The sequence below is a fragment of the Aethalodelphis obliquidens genome, unplaced genomic scaffold (genome assembly GCF_003676395.1).
Source record: "Aethalodelphis obliquidens isolate GAN/ISIS:26980383/991018 unplaced genomic scaffold, ASM367639v1 scaffold39, whole genome shotgun sequence".
Taxonomy (NCBI): Eukaryota; Metazoa; Chordata; class Mammalia; order Artiodactyla; family Delphinidae; genus Aethalodelphis; species Aethalodelphis obliquidens.
In genome coordinates, this window is record NW_020837983.1 from 1,673,608 (window position 1) to 1,694,624 (window position 21,017).

General features: G+C 36.3%; 1 protein-coding gene across 1 annotated transcript in view; it reads left to right on the top strand.

Moving 5' to 3' along the window:
• Nucleotides 1–21,017, top strand: part of SLC26A7 (solute carrier family 26 member 7) — a 180,384-nt gene that overhangs the window by 93,229 nt on the left and 66,138 nt on the right. The window contains exons 5-6 of the mRNA XM_027131385.1: nucleotides 16,836–16,988; nucleotides 20,194–20,276. Coding sequence (XP_026987186.1) covers nucleotides 16,836–16,988; nucleotides 20,194–20,276 — 236 coding nt within the window. The remainder of the gene's footprint in view (nucleotides 1–16,835; nucleotides 16,989–20,193; nucleotides 20,277–21,017) is intronic.

Sequence of the window (21,017 nt, forward strand, 5' to 3'; positions counted from 1 at the left end):
AGATGGATTACTTGAGATTTATTGTAATAATAGGTTTAAAATTTAGATCAATGTCTTGTACAAGTAGAACCCTAATAAACATGTTGAGTGAGATTGCTTCTCCAAATAATAGCAGTAGCCATGTCATGATGGGATCTTCAGGTTTCCAGGGGCTACCTCAGAAAGATGGTGCAGTATTAGGACGTGAGCTCACCTCTCCTTACAGAAACATCAAAATCACAACTAACTGCTGAACAACCATCAAAAAAAAATGCTGGAACCTCACACAAAGAATATCCTACATCCAAAGAAAAAGGAGAAATCACACTGAAACAGTTGGAGGGGCATAACTGTGATAAAATCAAATCCCATACCTATTGGGTGGGTGACCCACAAGCTGGAAAATAATTATACCACAAAAGTTCTCCCACAGGAGTGAAAGTTCTGAGCGCCATATCAGGCTCCCCAACCTGGGGGTCTAGCAATGGGAGGAGGAGCCCCCAGAGAATGTGGCTTTGAAGTCCAGTGGGGTTTGATTGGAGGAATTCCATAGGACTGGGGGAAACAGAAACTCCACTCTTGGAAGGTACATACAAGGTCTCATGTGCACCAGGACATGGTGAAAAAAGCAGTGACCTCATAAGAGCCAGGTTCAGACCTAGCTGGTAGAATTAGAGGGTCTCCTGTGGAGGCAGGGAGTGGTTGTGACTCACTGAAGGGACAAATACATTGGCAGTGGTAGTTTTGGGGAGTACTCACTGGCATGAGCACTCTTGGTGACTGCCATTTTTCCACCAAGAGGGGGCCCCACCCAACAGCCTGTAGGCTCCAGTGCTGGGACACCTCAGGCTAACCAACCAACAGGGCAGCAACACAGCCCCACTCATCAGCAGACAGGGTGCTTAAAGTCTTCCTGAGCCCACAGCTTCCTGCTAAACACATCCCTTGACACAGCCCTGCTCACCAGAGGGACAAGACCCAGTTCTACAAACCAGTGGGCAGAAACATGTCCCTCCCATCAGGAAGTCTGCACAAGTCTGTTAGACAGCCTCACCCACCAAGAGGAAGACAGCAGAAGCAAGAAGAGCTATAGTCCTGCAGCCTGTGGAATGGAAACCACAATCACAGAAAATTAGACAAAATAAGCTAGCAGAGGAATATGTTCCAGCTGAAGGAACAAGATAAAACCCCAGAAGAACAACTAAGTGAAGTGGAGATAGGCAATCTACCCAAAAAAGAATTCAGAGGAATGATAGTAAAGATATCCAAGATCTCGGAAGAAGAATGGAGGCACAGATTGAGAAGATATAGGAAATGTTTAACAAAGAGCTAGAAGAAATAAAGAGCCAACAAACAGAGATGAACAATACAATAACTGAAATGAAAAATACACTAGAAGGAATCAATAGCAGAATAACTAAGGCAGAAGAATGGGTAAGTGATCTGGAATACAGAATGGTGGAAATCACTGTCATGGAACAGAATAAAGAACAAAGAATGAAAAGAAACAAGGACAGTCTAAGAGGCCTCTGGGAAAACAGTAAAGTCACTGACATTTGCATGGCGGGGGTCCCAGAAGGAGAAGAGAGAGAGAAAAGACCTGAGAAGATAATTGAAGAGGTAATAGATGAAAACTTCCCAAACATGGGAAAGGAAACAATCACCCAAGTCCAAGAAGCACAGAAAGTCCCAGACAGGAAAAACCCATGGAGGAACATGTCAAGACACAGAGTAATCAAACTGACAAAACATAGAAACAAAGGAAAAATGTTAGAAGCATCAAGGGGAAAAGCAACATAACAAACAAGGGAGTTCCAATAAGGTCATCAGCTGATTTCTCAGCAGAAACTCTGCAATCCAGAAGGAAGTGGCATGATATATTTAAAATGATGAAAGGGACGAACCTACAACCAAGAATACTTTACCCAGCAAGGCTCTCATTCAGATTCGATGGAGAATCGAAAGTATTACAGAAAAGAAAAAGCTAAGAGAATTCATCACCACCAGACCAGCTTTGCAACAAATGCTAAAGGAAGTTCTCTATGTGGAAAAGAAAAGGCCACAACTATTAAAAGAAAAATATGAATGGAAAAGCACACCAGTAAAGGCAAACATACAGTAAAGGTAGGAAATCATCCACACACAAATATATCAAAACCAGCAATTGTGCAACAAGGAGAGCACAAATGCAGGATATTGGAAGTGCATTTGAAAATAAAAGACAAGCAACTTAAAACAATCTTCTTTATTTATAGACTACTGTATCAAAACCTCATGATAACTGCAAACCAAAAATCTACAAGAGATACACACACAAAAAAGAAAAAGGAATCCAAACACAGCACTAAAATTGTTAACAAATCACAAGAGAACAAAAGAGGAAGGGAAGAAAAAGACCTACAAGAACAAATCCAAAACGATTAACAAAATCGGGGCTTCCTTGGTGGCACAGTGGTTGAGAGTCTGCCTGCCAATGCAGGGGACACAGGTTGGTGCCCCAGTCCGGGAAGATCCCACATGATGCAGAGCGGCTGGGCCCGTGAGCCATGGCCGCTGAGCCTGCACGTCCGGAGCCTGTGCTCCACAACGGAAGAGGCCACAACAGTGAGAGGCCTGTGTACCGCAAAAAAAAAAAAAAAAAGAATATACAAAATCGGTAATTCCCTTAAATGTAAATGGATTAAATGCTCCAACCAAGACATAGACTGGCTGAATGGATACAAAAACAAGACCCATATATATGCTGTGTACAAGAGACCCACTTCAGATCTGGGGATACATAGAGACTGAAAGTGAGGGGATGGAAAAAGTTATTCCATGATAACGGAAATCAAAAGAAAGCTGGAGTGGCAATATTCTTATCAGACAAAATAGACTTTAAAATAAAGGCTGTTACAAGAGACAGAGAAGGGCACTACATAGTGACCAAGGGATCAATCCAAGAAGAAGATATAACAATTGTAAATATATGTGCACCCAACATAGGAGAACCTTAATATATAAGGCAAATAAAACAGGCATAAAAGGAGAAATCAACAGAAACACAATAATAGTGGGGGACTTTAACACCCCACTCTCATCAATGGACAGATCATCCAGACAGAAAATCAATAAGGAAACACAAGCCTTAAATGCCACATTAGACCAGATGGACTTTATTGATATGTATAAAACATTCTACCCACTTGAGGCTATGGGGAGGGGGAAGTGTAAATGGTGACAAAGCGATAAAGAGGCATGGACATATATACACTACCAAACGTAAGGTAGATAGCTAGTGGGAAGCAGCCGCATAGCACAGGGAGATCAGCTCGGTGCTTTGTGACCACCTGGAGGGGTGGGATAGGGAGGGTGGGAGGGAGGGAGACGCAAGCGGGAAGAGATATGGGAATATATGTATATATATAACTGATTCATTTTGTTGTGAAGCTGAAACTAACATACCATTGTAAAGCAATTATACTCCAATAAAGATGTTAAAAAAAAAAAATAAAAAAAAAACATTCTACCCAAAAGCAGCAGAATACACATTCTTCTCAAGTGCACATGGAACATTCTTCAGGATTGATCACATGCTGAGCCAGAAAGTGAGCCATGGTAAATTTAAGAAAATTGAAATCATATCAAGCATCTTTTCTAACCACAATGCTATGAGTTAGAAACAAGGCAACAACTGTAAAAAAACACAAACATGTGGAGGATAAACAATATGCTACTGAACAACCAATGGATCACTGAAGAAATCAAAAAAGAAAAAAAAAAAAAACCTAGAGACAAATAACAATGAAAACACAATGATCCCAAACCTAAGGGATGCAGCAAAAGCAATTCTTTTTAAAATTAATTTATTAATTTTAATTTTTTATTGGAGTAAAATTGCTTAACAGTGCTGTGTCAGTTTCTGCTATACAATGAAGTGAAACAGCTATATGTATACATATATCCCCTCTCTCTTGGACTTCCCTCCCACCTCCCCATCCCACCCACCTAGGTCATCACAGAGCACTGAAATGAGCTCCCTGTGCTATATAGCAGGTTCCCACTAGCTATCTATTTTACACACAGTAGTGTATTTATGTTAAACCTAATATCCCAGTTCATCCCACCCTCCCCTTAACCCCCATGTCCACATGTCCATTCTCTATGTCTACATCTATATTCCTGCCCTACAAATAAGTTTATCTGTACCATTTTTCTAGATTCCACATATATGCATTAATATATAATATTTGTTTTTCTCTTTCTGGCTTACTTCACTCTGTATGACAGACTCTAGGTCCATCCATATCTCTACAAATGATCCACTTTCATTCCTCTTTATGGCTGAGTAATATTCCATTGCATATATGTGCCACATCATCTTCATCCATTCATCTATTGTTGGACATTTAGGTTGTTTCCATGTCCTGGCAATTGTAAATAGTGCTGCAATGAACATTGTGATACATGTATCTTTTTGGATTATGGTTTTCTCAGGGCATATGCCCAGTAGTGGGATTGCTGTGTCATATGGTAGTTCTATTTTTAGATTTTTAAGGAACATCCACAATGTTCTTCATAGTGGCTGCATCAATTTACATTCCCACCAACAGTGCAAAATGGTTCCCTTTTCTCCATACCCTCTCCAGTTTTTATTGTTTGTAGATTTTTTTGATGATGGACGTTCTGAGCAGTGTTAGGTGATACTTCATTGTATCATTCATCACTAATTATTAGAGATTTGCATGTCTAATAATTGTGATGTTGAGCATCTTTTCATTTGCCTCTTGGCCATATGTATGTCTTCTTTGGTGAAATGTCTATTTAGGTCTTCTGCCCATTTTTTGATTGGGTTGTTTGTTTTTTTGGTATTGAGCTCCATGAGCTGTTTCTATATTTTTGAGATTAATCCTTTGTTTGTTGCTTCATTTGCAAATATTTTCTCCCATTCTGAGGGTTGTCTTTTCAGCTTGTTTATGGTTTCCTTTGCTGTGCAAAAGCTTTTTTTTTTTTTTTTTTTTCCGGTACATGGGCCTCTCACTGTTGTGGCCTCTCCCACTGCAGAGCACAGGCTCCGGACGCGCAGGCTTAGCGGCCATGGCTCACGGGTCCAGCTGCTCCGTGACATGTGAGATCTTCCCGGACCGGGGCACGAACCCGTGTCCCCTGCATCGGCAGGCAGACTCTCAACCACTGTACCACCAGGGAACACCTGTGCAAAAGCTTTTAACGTTCATTAGGTCCCATTTGTTTATTTTCATTTTCATTACTATAGGACGTGGGTCAAAAAAGATCTTGCTGTGGTTTATGTCAAAGTGTTTTTCCTATGTTTTCCTCTAAGATTTTTAAGTATCCAGTCTTACATTTAGGTCTTTAATCCATTTGGAGTTTATTTTTGTGTATGGTGTTAGGGAGTATTCTACATGTAGTATTTTACATGTAGCTGTCCAGTTTTCCCAGGACCACTTTTATTGAAGAGACTGTCTTTTCTCCATTGTATGTTCTTGCCTCCTTTGTCATAAATCAGGTGACCATTAGTGTGTGGGTTTATCTCTGGGCTTTCTATCCTGTTCCATTGATCTATATTTCTGTTTTTGTGCCAGTACTATACTGTCTTGATTACTATAGATTTGTAGTATAGTTTGAAGTTGGGGAGCCTGATTCCTCTAGCTCTGTTTTTTTTTTTTTCTCAAGATTGCTTTGGCTATTTGGGGTCTTTTGTGTTTCCATATAAATCGTGAAATTTTTTGCTCTAATTCTGTGAAGAATGACATTGGTTGTTTGATAGGGATTGCACTGAATCTGTAGATTGCTTTGGGTAGTATAGTCATTTTCACAATATTGATTCTTCCAAACCAAGAACATGGTATATTTCTCCACCTGTTTGTGTCATTTTGATTTCTTTCATCAGTGTTTTATAGTTTTCTGCATACAGGTCTTTTGTCTCCTTATGTAGGTTTATTCCTAAGTATTTTATTCTTTTTGTTGTGAAGGTAAATATGATTGTTCCTTAATTTATCTTTCTGATTTTTCATTATTAGTATAGGAATGTGAGAGATTTCTGTGCATTAATTTTGTATCCTGCAACCTTACCAAATTTGTTGATTAGCTCTATTAGTATTAGTTTTCTTGTGGCATCTTTAAGATTATCTATGTATAGTATCCTGTCATCTGCAAACAGTGACAGTTTTACTTCTTCTTTTCCAAATTGTATTCCTTTATTTCTTTTTCTTCTCCAATTGCCATGGCTAGGACTTCCAAAACTATATTGAGTAATAGTGATGAGAGTGGATACCCTTGACTTGTTCCTGATCTTAGAGGAAATACTTTCAGTTTTTCACCATTGAGAATGATATTTGCTGTGGGTTTGTCATGTAGGGCCTTTATTATGTTGAGATAGGTTCCCTCTATGTCCATTTTCTGGAGAGTTTTCATCATAAATGGGTGTTTAATTTTGTCAAAAGCTTTTTCTGCATCTATTGAGATGATCATATGGTTTTTATTCTTCATTTTGTTAATATGATGTATCACATTGATTAATTTGTGTATATTGAAGAATCCTTGCATTCCTGGGATAAACCCCACTCCATCATGGTCTATGATCCTTTTACTGTGTTGTTGGATTTTGTTTGTTCATACTTTGTTCAGGATTTTTGCATCTATATTCATCAGTGTTACTAGTCTCTAATTTTCTTTTTTTGTGATATCTTTGTCTGGTTTTGGTATCAGTGTGGTGGTAGCTTTATAGAAAGAACTTTTAAGTGTTCCTCCCTCTGCAATTTTTTTGGAAGAGTTTGAGGAGGATAGGTGTTACCTCTTCTCTAAATGTTTGATAGAATTCACCTGTGAAGTCACGTGGTCCTGGACTTTTGTTTGTTGGAAGACTTTTTTTTTTGTTTTGTTTTTTTTTTGTTTTTGCAGTACGCGGGCCTCTCACCGCTGTGGCCTCTCGGGTTGCGGAGCACAGGCTCCGGACGTGCAGGCTCCGCGGCCATGGCTCACGGGCCCAGCCACTCCGCGGCACGTGGGATCCTCCCGGACCGGGGCACGAACCCGTGTCCCCTGCATCAGCAGGCAGACTCTCAACCACTGCGCCACCAGGGAAACCCTGTTGGAAGACTTTTAATTTCAATAATTTCAACTATTTAATTTCAATAGTTTCAATTTCAATACTTGTGATAGGTCTGTTTATATTTTCTAATTATTCCTGTTTCAGTCTTGGAAAATTGTACCTTTCCAAGAATTTGTCCATTTCTTCCAGGTTGTCCATTTTATTTGTATATAGTTGTTTGTAGTAGTTTCTTATGATCCTTTCTATTTCTGTGGTGTCTGTTGTAATTTCTCCTTTTCCATTTCTAATTTTATTGATTTGAGTCCTGTCTGTTTGTTTTTCTTGATGAATGTGGCTAAAGGTTTATCAGTTTTGTTTATCTTCTCATAAAACCCGCTTTTAATTTTATCTATGATATTGTTTTCTTCATTTCTATTTCATTTATTTCTGTTCTGATCTTTATGATTTCTTTCCTTCTACTGATTTTGGGTTTTCTTCTTTGTTCTCTAGTTGCTTTAGGTGTAAGGTTAGACTGTTTGAAATTTTTCTTGTTTCTTGAGGTGAGATTGAATTGATATAAACTTCTTAGAACTGCTTTTGTTGCATTACATAGGTTTTGGGTTGTCTTGTTTTTGTTGTCATTTGTTTCCATGTATTTTTTTAAATTCTTCTTTGATTTCTTCAGTGATCTCTTGGTTATTTAGTAGTGCACTCTTCAGCCTCCATGTATTTGTGTTTTCTACATTTGTTTTTTTCTGGTAATTGATTGCCAGTCTCACAGCATGTGGTCAGAAAAGATGCTTGATACAATTTCAATTTTCTTAAATTTTCTGAGGCTTGATTTGTGACCCAAGGTGTGATCTACCCTGGAGAATGTTCCATGTGGTCTTGAGAAGAAAGTGTATTCTGCCACCTTCGGGTGGAATGTCCTATAGATATTAGTTAAATCTATCTGTTCTATTGTGTCATTTAAAGCTTGTGTTTCCTCATTTGTTTCTGTGTGGATGATCTGTCCATTGGTGTAAGTGGGGAGTTAAAGTCCCCTACTATTATTGTGTTTTTGTCAATTTCCCTTCTTATGGTTGTTAGAATTTGCCTTATGTACTGAGGTGCTCCTATGTTTGGTGCATAAATATTTATATTTTTTATAACTTCTTCTTGGATTGACCCCTTGCTCATTATGTAGTGTCCTTCCTTGTCTCTTGTAACAATATGTTAGTGTCTATTTTGTCTGATATGAATATTGCTACTCCAGCTTTCTTTTGATTTCCATTTGCATGGAATATCTTTTTCCATCCCCTCACTTTGAGTCTGTATGTGTTCCTATGTCTGAAATTGGTCTCTTATAAGCAGCATCAATATGGATCTTGTTTTTGTATCCATTCAGCCAGTCCGTGTCTTTTTGTTAGAGCATTTAATCCATTTACATTCAAGGTTATTATCAATATACATGTTCCTATTACCATTTTCTTAATTGTTTTGGGTCTCTTTTTTGGTGTTTTTTTCTTCTCTAGTGTTTCCTGCCTAGAGAAGTTCCTTTAGCATTTGTTATAAAGCTGGTTTGGTGATGCTGAATTCTCTTACTTTCTGCTTGTCTGTAAAGCTTTTGATTTCTCCATCAAATCACAATGAGATCCTTGCTGGACAGAGTAATCTTGGCTGTAGTTTTTTCTCTTTCATCACTTTAAGTGTACCCTGCCACTCCCTTCTGGCCTGCAGAGTTTCTGCTGAAAAATCAGCTTATAACCTTATGGGGATTCCTTTATACGTTATTTTTTGCTTTTCCCTTGCTGCTTTTAATATTTTTCTTTGAATTTAATTTTTGTTAGTTTGATTAATGTGTGTTTTGGTGTGTTTCTCCTAGGGTTTTTCCTGTATGGGAATCACTGCAGTACCTGGTCTTATTTCCTTTCCCACGTTAGGGAAGTTTTCCACTATAATCCCTTCAAAAATTTTCTCATACCGTTTCTTTTTCTCTTCTTCTTCTGGGACCCCTATAATTCGAATTTTGGTTAGCTTACTGTTGTCCCAGAAGTCTCTGAGATTGTCTTCAATTCTTTTCATTCTTTTTTCTTTATTCTGTTCCTCAGCAGTTATTTACACCATTCTGTCTTCCAGCTCATTTATTTGATCTTCTCCCTCAGTTATTCTGTTATTGATTCCTTCTAGTGTAGTTTTCATTTCATTTATTGTGTTGTTTGCCTCTGTTTGTTTGTTCTTTTGTTCTTCTAAATCTTTGTTAAACATTTCTTTTATTTTCTTAATCCATACCTCCATTCTATTTCTGAGGTTCTGGATCATGTTTACTATCATTACTCTGAATTCTTTTTCAGGAAGGTTGCCCATTTCCTCTTCATTTATTTGGTCTTGTACGTTTTTACCTTGCTCCTTCATCTGTGACATATTTTTTGTCATCTCATTTTTTTATTGATTGGTTGGATTGTGTTCCTGTCTTACTGGTTGTTTGGCCTGAGGCATCCAGCACTGGAGTTTGTAGACTGTTGGGTAGAGCTGGATCTCAGTGCTAAGATGAGGATCTCCAGGAGACCTCACTGTGATGAATATTCCCTGTGGTCTGAGGTTCTCTGTTAGTCCAATGGTTCAGACTCAGAGCTCTCACTGCAGGAGCTCTGGCCCAACCCTCAGCTCACATCCCAAGATCCCTCAAGCCATGCAGGGTTGAGAAAAAATGAAAAAAAGGAGCAGAAAATAGCAAAGAGTAAAAAATAAAATAAGATTAGAAAAATAACAGATATGTTAGAAAGATAAAAAATAAAAATACAGATGAAACAACAATTGGAAGGTAAAACAGAACCACAATAGTGAAAAAGAGGAGAAAAAACAAAAAAAAGCCAGAAAAGGTTTTCACTGTGTGGGGCCGGGGCTTAGGAAGGGGCCCACTTCTTCCCCCTCACTCCCCCCACATCCTATTTGGTCACTCGGGGGTTCCTCCCATCTCTTTGGGCACCGAGGTCCCCCAAAATTGTCTGGTGGGTGCCCTGGTTGTGGGGAGACATGAACTCTGTGTTCTGCCCCACCATCATCTTCACAAAAGCAGCTCTAAGAGGGAAGTTTACAGCAATACAATCTTACCTCAAGAAACAAGAAAAATCTGAAATAAACAACCTAACCTTACACCTAAAGCAACCAGAGAAAGAGGAACAAACAAAACCCAGAGTTAGTAGAAGGAAAGAAATCATAAAGATCAGAGCAGAAATTAATGAAATAGAGATGAAAAAAACAATAGAAAAGATCAATGAAACTATAAGCAGGTTATTTGAAAAGATAAACAAAAATGGTAAACCTTAACCACACTCCTCAAGTAAAAAGGGAGAGGGCTCAAATCAATAAAATTATAAATGAAAAAGAAGTTGTAATGGACACCACAGAAATACAAAGGATCATTATAGACTACTACAAGCAACTATATTCCAATAAAGTGGAAAACATAGAAGAAATAGACAAATTCTTAAAAAGATACAAACTTCCAAGACTGAACCAGGAAGAAATAGAAAATATGAACAGACCAATCACAAGTACTCATATTGAAACTGTGATTAAAAAACTCCAAAAAAACAAAAGTCCAGGACCAGATGGCTTCACAGGAAAATTCTATCAAACATTTAGAGAAGAGTTAACACCTATCATTCTGAAACTATTCCAAAAAATTGCAGTGCTTGGAACACTTCCAAACTCATTCTATGATACCAACATAACCCTGACACCAAAATCAGGCAAAGATACCATAAGAAAAGAAATTTTCACGTCAATAGCACTGATGAACATAGATAGAAAAATCCTCAACAAAAAACTAGCAATCTGAATCCAACAATACATTAAAAGGATCATACACCAAGATCGAGTGTGATTTATCCCAGGGATACAAGTATTCTTCAATACACACAAATCAATCAATGTGATACACCACATCAACACAGTGAAGAATAAAAACTATATGATCATCTCAGTAGATGCAGAAAAAGCTTTTGACAAAATTCAACAGCGATTTATGATAAAAGCTTTCCAGAAAGTGTGCATAGAGGAAACATACCTCAAAATAATAAAGACCATATATGACCAACCCACAGCTAACATCATACTCAATAGTGAAAAGCTAAAAGCATTTCCTCTAAGATCAGGAACAAGACAAGGATGTTCACTCTTGCCACTTTTATTCAACATAGTTTTGGAAGTCCTAGCCATGGCAATCAGCAAAGAAAAAGAAATAAAAGGAATCTAATTTGGAAAAGAAGAAGTAAAACTGTCACTGTTTGCAGATGACATGATACTATACATAGAAAATCCTAAAAATGCTACCAGAAATCTCCTAGAGCTCATCAATGAGTAAAGTAAATTTGCAGGATACAAAATTAATACACATAAATTTGTTGCATTTCTATACACTGGCAATGAAAGATCAGAAAGAGAAATTAAAGAAATGATCCGATTTACCATCATATTAAAAAGAATAAGATACCTAGAAATAAATCTACCTAAGGAGGCAAAAGACCTGTACTCCAAAACTTTGAGATGCTGGTGAAGGAAATCGAAGATGACACAAACAGATGGAGAGATATACTATGTTCTTTGATTAGAAGAATCAATATTGTCAAAATGACTATACTACTCAAGGCTATCTACAGATTCAATGTAATTCCTATAAAATTACCAAGGGCATTTTTCACAGTACTAGAACAAAAAACTTTACTATTTGTATGGAAACATAAAGACCATGAATAGCCAAAGCAATCTTGAGAAAGAAAACTGGAGCTGTTGGAGTCAAACTCCCTGACTTCAGACTCTACTACAAAGTTACATCATCAAAATAGTATGGTAGTGGCACAAAAACAGAAATATAGATCAATGGAACAGGATAGAAATCCCAGAGATATACCCATGCACCTATGGTCAATTAATCTACAACAAATGAGGCAAGACCCTACAATAGAGGAAAGACAGTCTCTTCAATAAGTGGTGTTTGGAAAACTGGACAGCTGCATGTAAAAAAAATGCAATTAGAATATTCTTTAACAGCATACATAAAAATATCCCAAATGGATTAAAGACCTAAATGTAAGACCGTATATTACAAAACTCTTAGAGGAAAACATAGGCAGAACACTCTTTGATATAAATTGCTGCAATATCTTTTGGATCCGTCTCCTAGAGTAATGGAAATGAAAACAAAAATAAACAAATGGGATCTAATTAAACTCAAAAACTTTTGCACAGCAAAGGAAACCATAAAAAAATGAAAAGACAACCTACAGAATGGGAGAAAATATTTGCAAAGAATGAGACTGACAAGGGATTAATCTCCAAAATATACAAAGAGCTCATGCAGCTCAATATCAAAAAAGCAAAGAGCCCAATCAAAAAATGAGCAGATCTAAGCAGATGTTTCTCCAAAGAACATATACAGATGGCTAAAAAGCACATGAAAAGTTGCTCAACATCACTAATTATTAGAGAAATGCAAATCAAAACTACAATGTGGTATTACCTCTCACCAGTCAGAATGGTCACCATAAAAAAATTTACAACCAAAAAATGCTGGAGAGGGTGTGGGAAAAAGAGTACCCTCCTACACTGTTGGTGGGAATGTAAATTGATACAGCCACTATGGAGAACAGTATGGAGGTTCCTTAAAAAACTACAAGTAGAACTACCATATGACCCAGCAATCCCACTACCGGGCATATACCCTGAGAAAACCAAAATTCAAAAAGAGTCATGTACCAAAATGTTCATTTCAGCTCTATTTACAATAGCTAGGAGATGGAAGCAACCTAAGTGTCCATTATCAGATGAATGGATAAAGAAGATGTTGCACATATATACAATGGAATATTACTCAGCCATAAAAAGAAACAAAATTGAGCTATTTATAGTGAGGTGGATGGACCTAGAGTCTACTATACAGAGTGAAGTAAGTCAGAAAGAGAAAAACAAATACCGTATGCTAACACATATATATGGAATCTAAGGGAAAAAAAAAAAAAGGTCATGAGGAACCTAGGGGTAAGACAGGAATAAAGACACAGACCTACTACAGAATGGACTTGAGGATATGAGAAGGGGGAGGGGTAAGCTGTGACAACGTGAGAGAGTGGCATGGACATATATACACTACCAAACATAAAATAGATAGCTAGTGGGAAGCAGCCGCATGGCAGAGGGAGATCAACTTGGTGCTTTGTGACCACCTAGAGGGGTGGGATAGGGAGGGTGGGAGGGAGGGAGACGGAAGAGGGAAGAGATATGGGAACATATGTATATGTATAACTGATTCACTTTGTTATAATGCAGAAACTAACATACCATTGTAAAGCAATTATACTCCAATAAAGATGTTAAAAAAACATACAAAATACTAAAAATAGAGTTACCATATAAGTCAGCAATCCCACTCCTGGGCATATATCCAGAGAAAACCATAGTTCACAAAGATACATGTGCCCCAATATTCATTGCAGTATTTACAATAGCCAAGACATGCAAGCCACCTAAAAGTCCATATATAGAGGAAAAGATAAAGAAGATGTGGTACACATGTACAATGGAATATCACTCAGCCATTAAAAAAAATGAAATAGTGCCATTTGCCTCAACATGGATATACCTGGAGATTATCATACTAAGTGTAGTAAGTCTCACAGAGAAAGACAAGTATCATATGATACAACTTATATGTGGAATGATACAAATGAACTTATTTACAGAACAGAAACATACAGATTAGAGAATGAACTTAGGGTTATCAGTGGGGAAGGTAGAGGGGGAGGCATAGATTGGGAGTTTGGGATTGACTTATACACACTGCTATATTTAAAATTGATAACCAACAGGGACCTACTGTATAGCATAGGGAATGCTGCTTAATATTCTGTAATAACCTAAATGGGAAATGAATTTTAAAAAGAATAGATACATGCATATGTATAACTGAATCAGTTTGCTGTACATCTGAAACTAACAACATTGTTAATCAACTATACTCTAATATAAAATAAAAATTTAAAAAATATAAACAGAATGAACATGAAAAAAATATGTTGAGTGAATGAATAAATGATAACTACAAATCCCCTTAATATGATATAGCTAAGTATTGATAGTGAGAAAAGAGGAGTGTGAGTTCTTCCATCATTCTGCTTATTCAGGGTAACATCTACTCCTATTTACAGATTTATTGTTACTATTACTATGTTAGACCAAATCTTTTATTCATTCAACAGTGTTTATTGAGTGCCTGCTGTCTGCCAGACACTATTCTAGGAGTTGAGAATCCATCAGTGAAAAAAAAAAATGTATTAAGAATGTCCAAATCAGATAAAAACACATTATATAAGTAGTGGTGTGTATATATGAATGTGTTTGTGTGTGTAAATGTACATGAAGTGCTTCAGAAAAGTCTCCTCTGTAAAGAAAATTATAAAAAATAATATATGTATATGTTGGATAGGCATTTTCATTCTTTGAAATATCTCAAAATGCATTTGTTTATATATACTGATATTTTTCATTTTATGTCAAGTTATATTAAATGGCCAGTTTAAAGAATTACTAATATTATAGTCTCAAACTGAGCTAAACTCCTATTTTATAAAACAGATTGGTCAGTTCTAATGAAATAGTTTACTTATTTATCTATACACATATAAACTATGATTGCTTCTCTGAGGTCTGGGAAATGAATGCTGATCTTCAATAGGAATTTTTATCTACTGAAGTGTAGCGTGTGATAACATACCCAAATGACTTGATTTATACTAGAAATGAGAAATGTCAATGTGTGTTTAGGAGGCCTAGACCTATATTAAATGAGCATGTGTAAATGTGTGCATGTGTGTGTGTTTGCACATGCCTGTCCCTGTCCCTATTTCTATCTCCAAATGCCACCAATCTCCTAGAAGCCATCTTTAGCTGTGATTTCTCCGTGTGGGTCCACATGATAGTCATTAGTATAACTCCTCATCAGCCTATTTTTCTATTGTTCTTCGTGCTGGTTGTAACAAGCCTCTGCCCATCCCCATCTTCTTCTGGAGCATCTTGTGAGACGTAATTTGCTCTACAAATTGTAGTTTAATTCAGACAGACAATAAAAACCCTGGGGGAGAGTTTCTCATTCCTTTCATTCTGGGGTGGCCATTTTTATTACTGCAAACACATGTTCTCGAAATACACATTACAGCAAATTTGGTATGGCTTGCGAGTTTTTCACATTTCTCTGATTTCTTATACAGGCACTGTCATGGCATACTTTTAATACCATGGATAAAACAGAAGGAATTAGCCTCTAAATGTTTTGAAACGTTTGGATGCTTGTTTTATTCTTGGCAAATCATCTGAATGATAGTCTCAATTTTATCTTTGGATCATAATAAATCATCAGAAAGCTGTGTATTTAGACCAAATTTTCTTGACATCCCTCTGACTCCATCCGCTATAGAATATATTTCTTTGAGTAGCATTTTGGATTTTTGTCCTGGGCTTTGAGTAAGGGGTAACTATGAGAAATGGAACCTGCTTCTTCACTTGCTGTAGGAGTTCTGGGAACAGTTATTATCCACAGCTTAGGCAGAGAGGAAAAATATTGTCTGCATCTCAGATAACCATGATATTGTAGTACCTGATTTTCTTTCCAAGTAGTGTGGAATACTAGAATGCTGTGAAAAGGGTAACAAGTAAAGCTATCTGACCCCCAATTATTCCTTAATGTATTTGATTACACAACCAACTTTTTCTAACTGTGTGGACAAAGGAGATTCTGGATTCTACATTACCCCGATCCCGTTCACCCAACAAGGCTCCATGTTAACTGAGTATATTTTCTTTGTTTGTTTGAAACAGTTACAGTGTTAATGATAATATTCAATATATAGAATCCATGTTAGATAGCCTGATGTACCTCATTTACACCAGGTGTGTTCCTGATCCCTGGATCAGATGGGTTCAATGAGGAAACCTACTGAGCAGAATTTTAGGAGATGCTGAGGAACATAGTCTATATAAATTCTTTTGATATGTTGTCTACATAGTATTTTAATCCAATATTTTTAGTTGTGGTCAAATTATCTTTGAGATACTAAAAAGAGAGGGCAAAGAACACCAACAAGTTGGGCTACTATAAGAATTGTCTGTATGCTAAAGTAAAAACTAGTTTTTATCACTTGAAACTAGACTTAATAAATCAGCTGTGGATGAATAGAAATGAGTTTATAAAAATCAGATTTAACATATTCGAAGAAAAGGAGGAGTTGAGACATTTTGAAGGTAAGCATTTAAGGCCTATGTGAAACCTTAAAATTATACAAGTCATACATCTTTGTAAGAGAAAATTTGGAAGATACAGATTAACACAAATATCTCCTTACACAGAGCTATTAGCTTCCAGATATATCCATTGATATTTAAAGTATGTGTGTATTTTGATTCTGAGGTTTGAAGAAGAGTGGTGGGGTTCAAGGGAGCCTATAGTCCCCTCACTTGCTCTTAATCATGAATCTGCATGTAGCTAATGAGTTTTAGCATCTCTGCCTATAAGTGTCTGGGGAGGAGCTGGAAGTGTAGTAGTGTCCTTATGTAGGAAGGAACAAACACTGAGTTTGGTGGAAGAATCAAGGGCAAAGCAATTTTCTACATGCAAATGAATTATAGCTTGCTCTATATCAGCACTGACTACCCTTCTATGCCCCACCTTTCACTTCCCACCCCTTCAGCTACTTTTGCAAAACATCACTGAGTTCATTTGGGGGCCAGATTTTAGTTTTGATATATTGTGGGTGATCCTGAATTTTGTTTGTATTTTTCCTCATTACTGTAGATCTATGCATATGTCTTTGAAAACATCAAGTCTGTGCGACTGGAAGCACTGCTCTTATCCTTGCTGAGCATCGTGGTGCTTGTTCTGGTTAAAGAGCTGAATGAACAATTTAAAAGGAAAATTAAAATTGTTCTTCCTATTGACTTAGTCTTGGTAAGTATGAATCAACATTTAGCATTCTGCCCTGCAATGTTTGCAGTTGCTGTGGGTAACCTGCAGAGGCTCACATTATTGTCTAAAGTAAGCCACAGCTAATCCTGTCTCTCATTAAAGCAGGGCTAATTTGTGTGGCTATACATTAATGTAAAGACAGGAAATATGTTGAGTCAATAATTTTAAAAAGGAGGCACACGCGTTTTCAATTTTCACAGATGCCTGTAATTTTTTTAGGTAAATAAGAAAACATGTAGCTTAAGATTTTAAATAAGGAGACATTTCTAAGGATGAGACCCAAAATATCTCTGGCATGATTTTCCTAAAGCAACAAGAAGTGATACCACATCCTATTGATATGTTATTTGTATGGTATGATGCATAGAAATATTATCAACTGACAAATGTCCGTTAATGATTGATAAATTTATTGACACTGTTTTTATTGACCCAATTTTGCTTTATTAAAGGATACTCATGATTTTCACTAGCCAGGGCTGATTCTCTAAGATTTTGTTGTTGTTGTTGTACTTGGCAAAGCAACAAACCGTACTTTGCTCCTAAGACTTATCGCATTAAAAACTACATTTTGAAATTTTAAGTGCCTCTAATGGGAACTCTTAACTAAACAAAGCATTACATTGAAATGTTAAGCCAACCACAGTCTACTAACTTACTTATTATTAATTGGTTTTAGCTTTTTAATGGTCTTTGGGTTATATACATGTATTTGACAAGTGGTGCCTAAATAATTTCACCTATTGAAATATCCCTTCATACTGTTGAAATGGTATAGTATAAGGCTAGCACATTGGCAACTGTCTCTGAGGGATATGACTTTTTTTTCTGCATAACTAAGATGGATGGCTTCTCTCCATAATTAGGCCTTGTATAATTTGTAGAGATACATATAACATATGTAATCTATATAATGTGTGTGTGCTTGTATATGTGTGTGTATTTCAAATAAGCCAGACAAGTGGAGGGTACTATGGTTATTAGTAGTTTTCATGGAGACAACTGTGAAACATATTTTATTCCAAAGTCCTATAGGTATTAAGGAATGCTTATTATATCCTGGGAAGCTTGATTATATGTTTCATGAAACCAGAAATTGAAAATAACCTTGGGGAAGAAGAGTCTTAACTCTTTTTATTCAATACTGAATAAAACACTGAATAAGACAGTTGTTCATTCAATACAAAAATTGTAAGAATTATCCTTACAAAAAATAAAAGGTACTCCTTATACAGTGTTGCCCCTAATATATGTAAGACCTAAGGCAAAAATAATAATGCAGGCCCAAATACTTGAGTTATAGATCAAAATGTTAAATAAAATAGGTTCTATTTTCCTATCTTGACTAAAATACCTTAGTGATTACCGTGAATGTCAGGTTAAAATAGAGAATTCTCCTAATCCTTTGGGTTCTGCTAGAATGTGGCAGCAAGGGGAAAGCCAGTCCCTTGGCCTGCCTCTTCTCTTCCTACTTCAGCTCTATCCCATATACAGTGGGATTCATAAGTATAAATGTGGATACCCTTGCCCCACAACTGTCCCTTGGCCTTTCCTTGGGCTACACTGGAAGGATAGACCTGGGGAAGGTATTCTGGAAGTAGACTTGGAGCCATTTAGGCAGGAAATTATAGATTCCTGACGATTCAGGGTGTGGTCTAGAAAGAGGAGTCCAGGTTTGAGTTGGGTACCTCCCTTTGCCCCTACAAAACTCCCATTTTATGGGGAGAGCTACAGTAGGAGGATGACCAGATTAGAACCCTCTAAAGCACTGTCTGAAAGACCAAGTTAATGACTTAGATTACTTAATTTTTGTGTATTAAACACCATGTATTCTTCCATTTTCTATAAGGATCCAGCATCTTGTGGCTATGGTGTATTTTCTTTTACAGCTCACAATATTTTCTGACTTGATATAAATATTTCATGAAAATTATTAGCAATTAAAATTTATTAATTGGCTTAGAAATTTTTGAATACATTAATACTTCTGATTCCAACCTAATAGCTGAACTTTTAACTACTACTATATTCTGTAGAAAATACAATTATAGCACAATATTTATAAAGTTTAAAGTATAACCTGTAGAGTTTTGCTGCCTTTAAAAAATATCCTCAAGCCTCTTTTGCTTTTTAAGTCTATTCGATGTTTTAAAAACTTCTATAAATTCAGTTAAGTATCATCACAGAGAACAGAAATACACAGGAAAAATCCCTACAAAATAATATTATTAGGCATTGTTAGATATTCCTTATTTTGCTAGTGTGATTTTGTTATATCTTTTTTCTGACCATGTATATGGTAAATTCATACTTTAAATGGGTAATTAGTGTGTCTCTTTTAAACAAAAAAGTGTAGTATATAAATAGTTATACCAAACTGATATGATAACCATGTGAAATTTACAGCACCTATTAAATTATCAGAAGAATGAAAAAAGAATGTGAAAATGGATGGAAAACATTAAGTGGCATGGCTGGTAAAAACAAATGTTGAACAGAATTCTGAATATACATTTTAAAAGTGATCATGGATATTTGCAAACACTTGGTTTCACTTATTATATATCATTATATCATATAACAGAGGGTCAGGCACCTGAGACTCCAGGGAGGTAATTTCAAAAGTATCAAGTTTGACACATTATTAACTAGGATATTTTACTTCAAGAAATAGCAAAACTCAAAATTATTCAAGGAGACTGTAAATCATAATTGATTACTAACCTACATTAGGAATATTGATGCAACATCTTAAACTCTTAGGTGGTTACTGCAATGGAGGGAAAACGTTCTGTGTTATAAAGCATCCCTTCATATTATAAGAGACAAGTATTTAGGTTGGATTGTGGTATCTGTACATACACAAGCATGCACGCATGCACACGCACACTCCTATAGTCTGTGTTCTGCTCCTCTTCAGAATCAGACACAATTGGGAAGGATATAAGAAAAGTTGTATTATTATAATGCCATTTAATTTTTGAGACTGCAAATTAAGTGCTGTCAAATCTCAGAGGGATTTTTTGATTTTTAAAATTCTTCTTAGTGTTTAAAAATCTGTGCCACTGCTATATTACTCGAGAAAATCATGGGGCACATGAACAATGTTTACTTTTAAAAATAGTTTTAAGATGTTTGAGAAGCCAGGAATAATTTTCTTTTTCTTTTTTCAAATGGAACCACACAGATTATTGCTGCATCATTTACTTGTTATTGTACCAATATGGAAAACACATATGGATTAGAAGTAGTTGGTCATATTCCAAAAGGGTAATGTAATCTTTTTTTTTCTTTCTTTCTTTTTCTTTCTTTCCTTTTTTCTTTCTTTCTTTCTTTCTTTCTTTCTTTCTTTCTTTCTTTCTTTCCTTCTTTCTTTCTTCTTTTTTTTTCTTTCTTTCGTTTTTTGATGGAGGAAGCAACTGGAGGTAGGTGGGTATGAATTTCATTTCTTTCAAAGGCTCTCTATGGGACAAAATTCCAATTAATTTCTATTTTACAATGATAGAAACAAACAGTTCACAATAAAGAAAAAAATAACTTCTTAGACTGGTTATCAATTACTTAGGAAGTTGATAACTATTTTATACAGCATCACTTCAGGTAAAAGATTTGGAAATTATATGAATATTATTTGAAAAAGAAAGCAAGACTTTGAATTTCCAAATTAGAGTCATGCTCTAGGATATAGTCTTCCCTATTCCACTCACATATTCCTATGACTATTTTTATTTCACTTAAAACATAGTAAAAATACACAAGCATCATCTGAAATAGCAAACCTATAGGAATGAGTGGTGTACAATCATGAAAGAGAGGGTGGAAGTGGAGACGAGGGCATGTTTCCCACCTGTCTTAAAGCCTTCCTCAGGACACTAAGAGGAAGATTAACAAGAAGAAGAAGTGTTCACCCTAAAAAGACAAAATGTTGTTCCAAATACAGCCTGAAAGAAAATAAAGTCATCTTAGGGGAGAAAGGGGATGTCTCTTTTAATGGGCTGTATTATACACAAA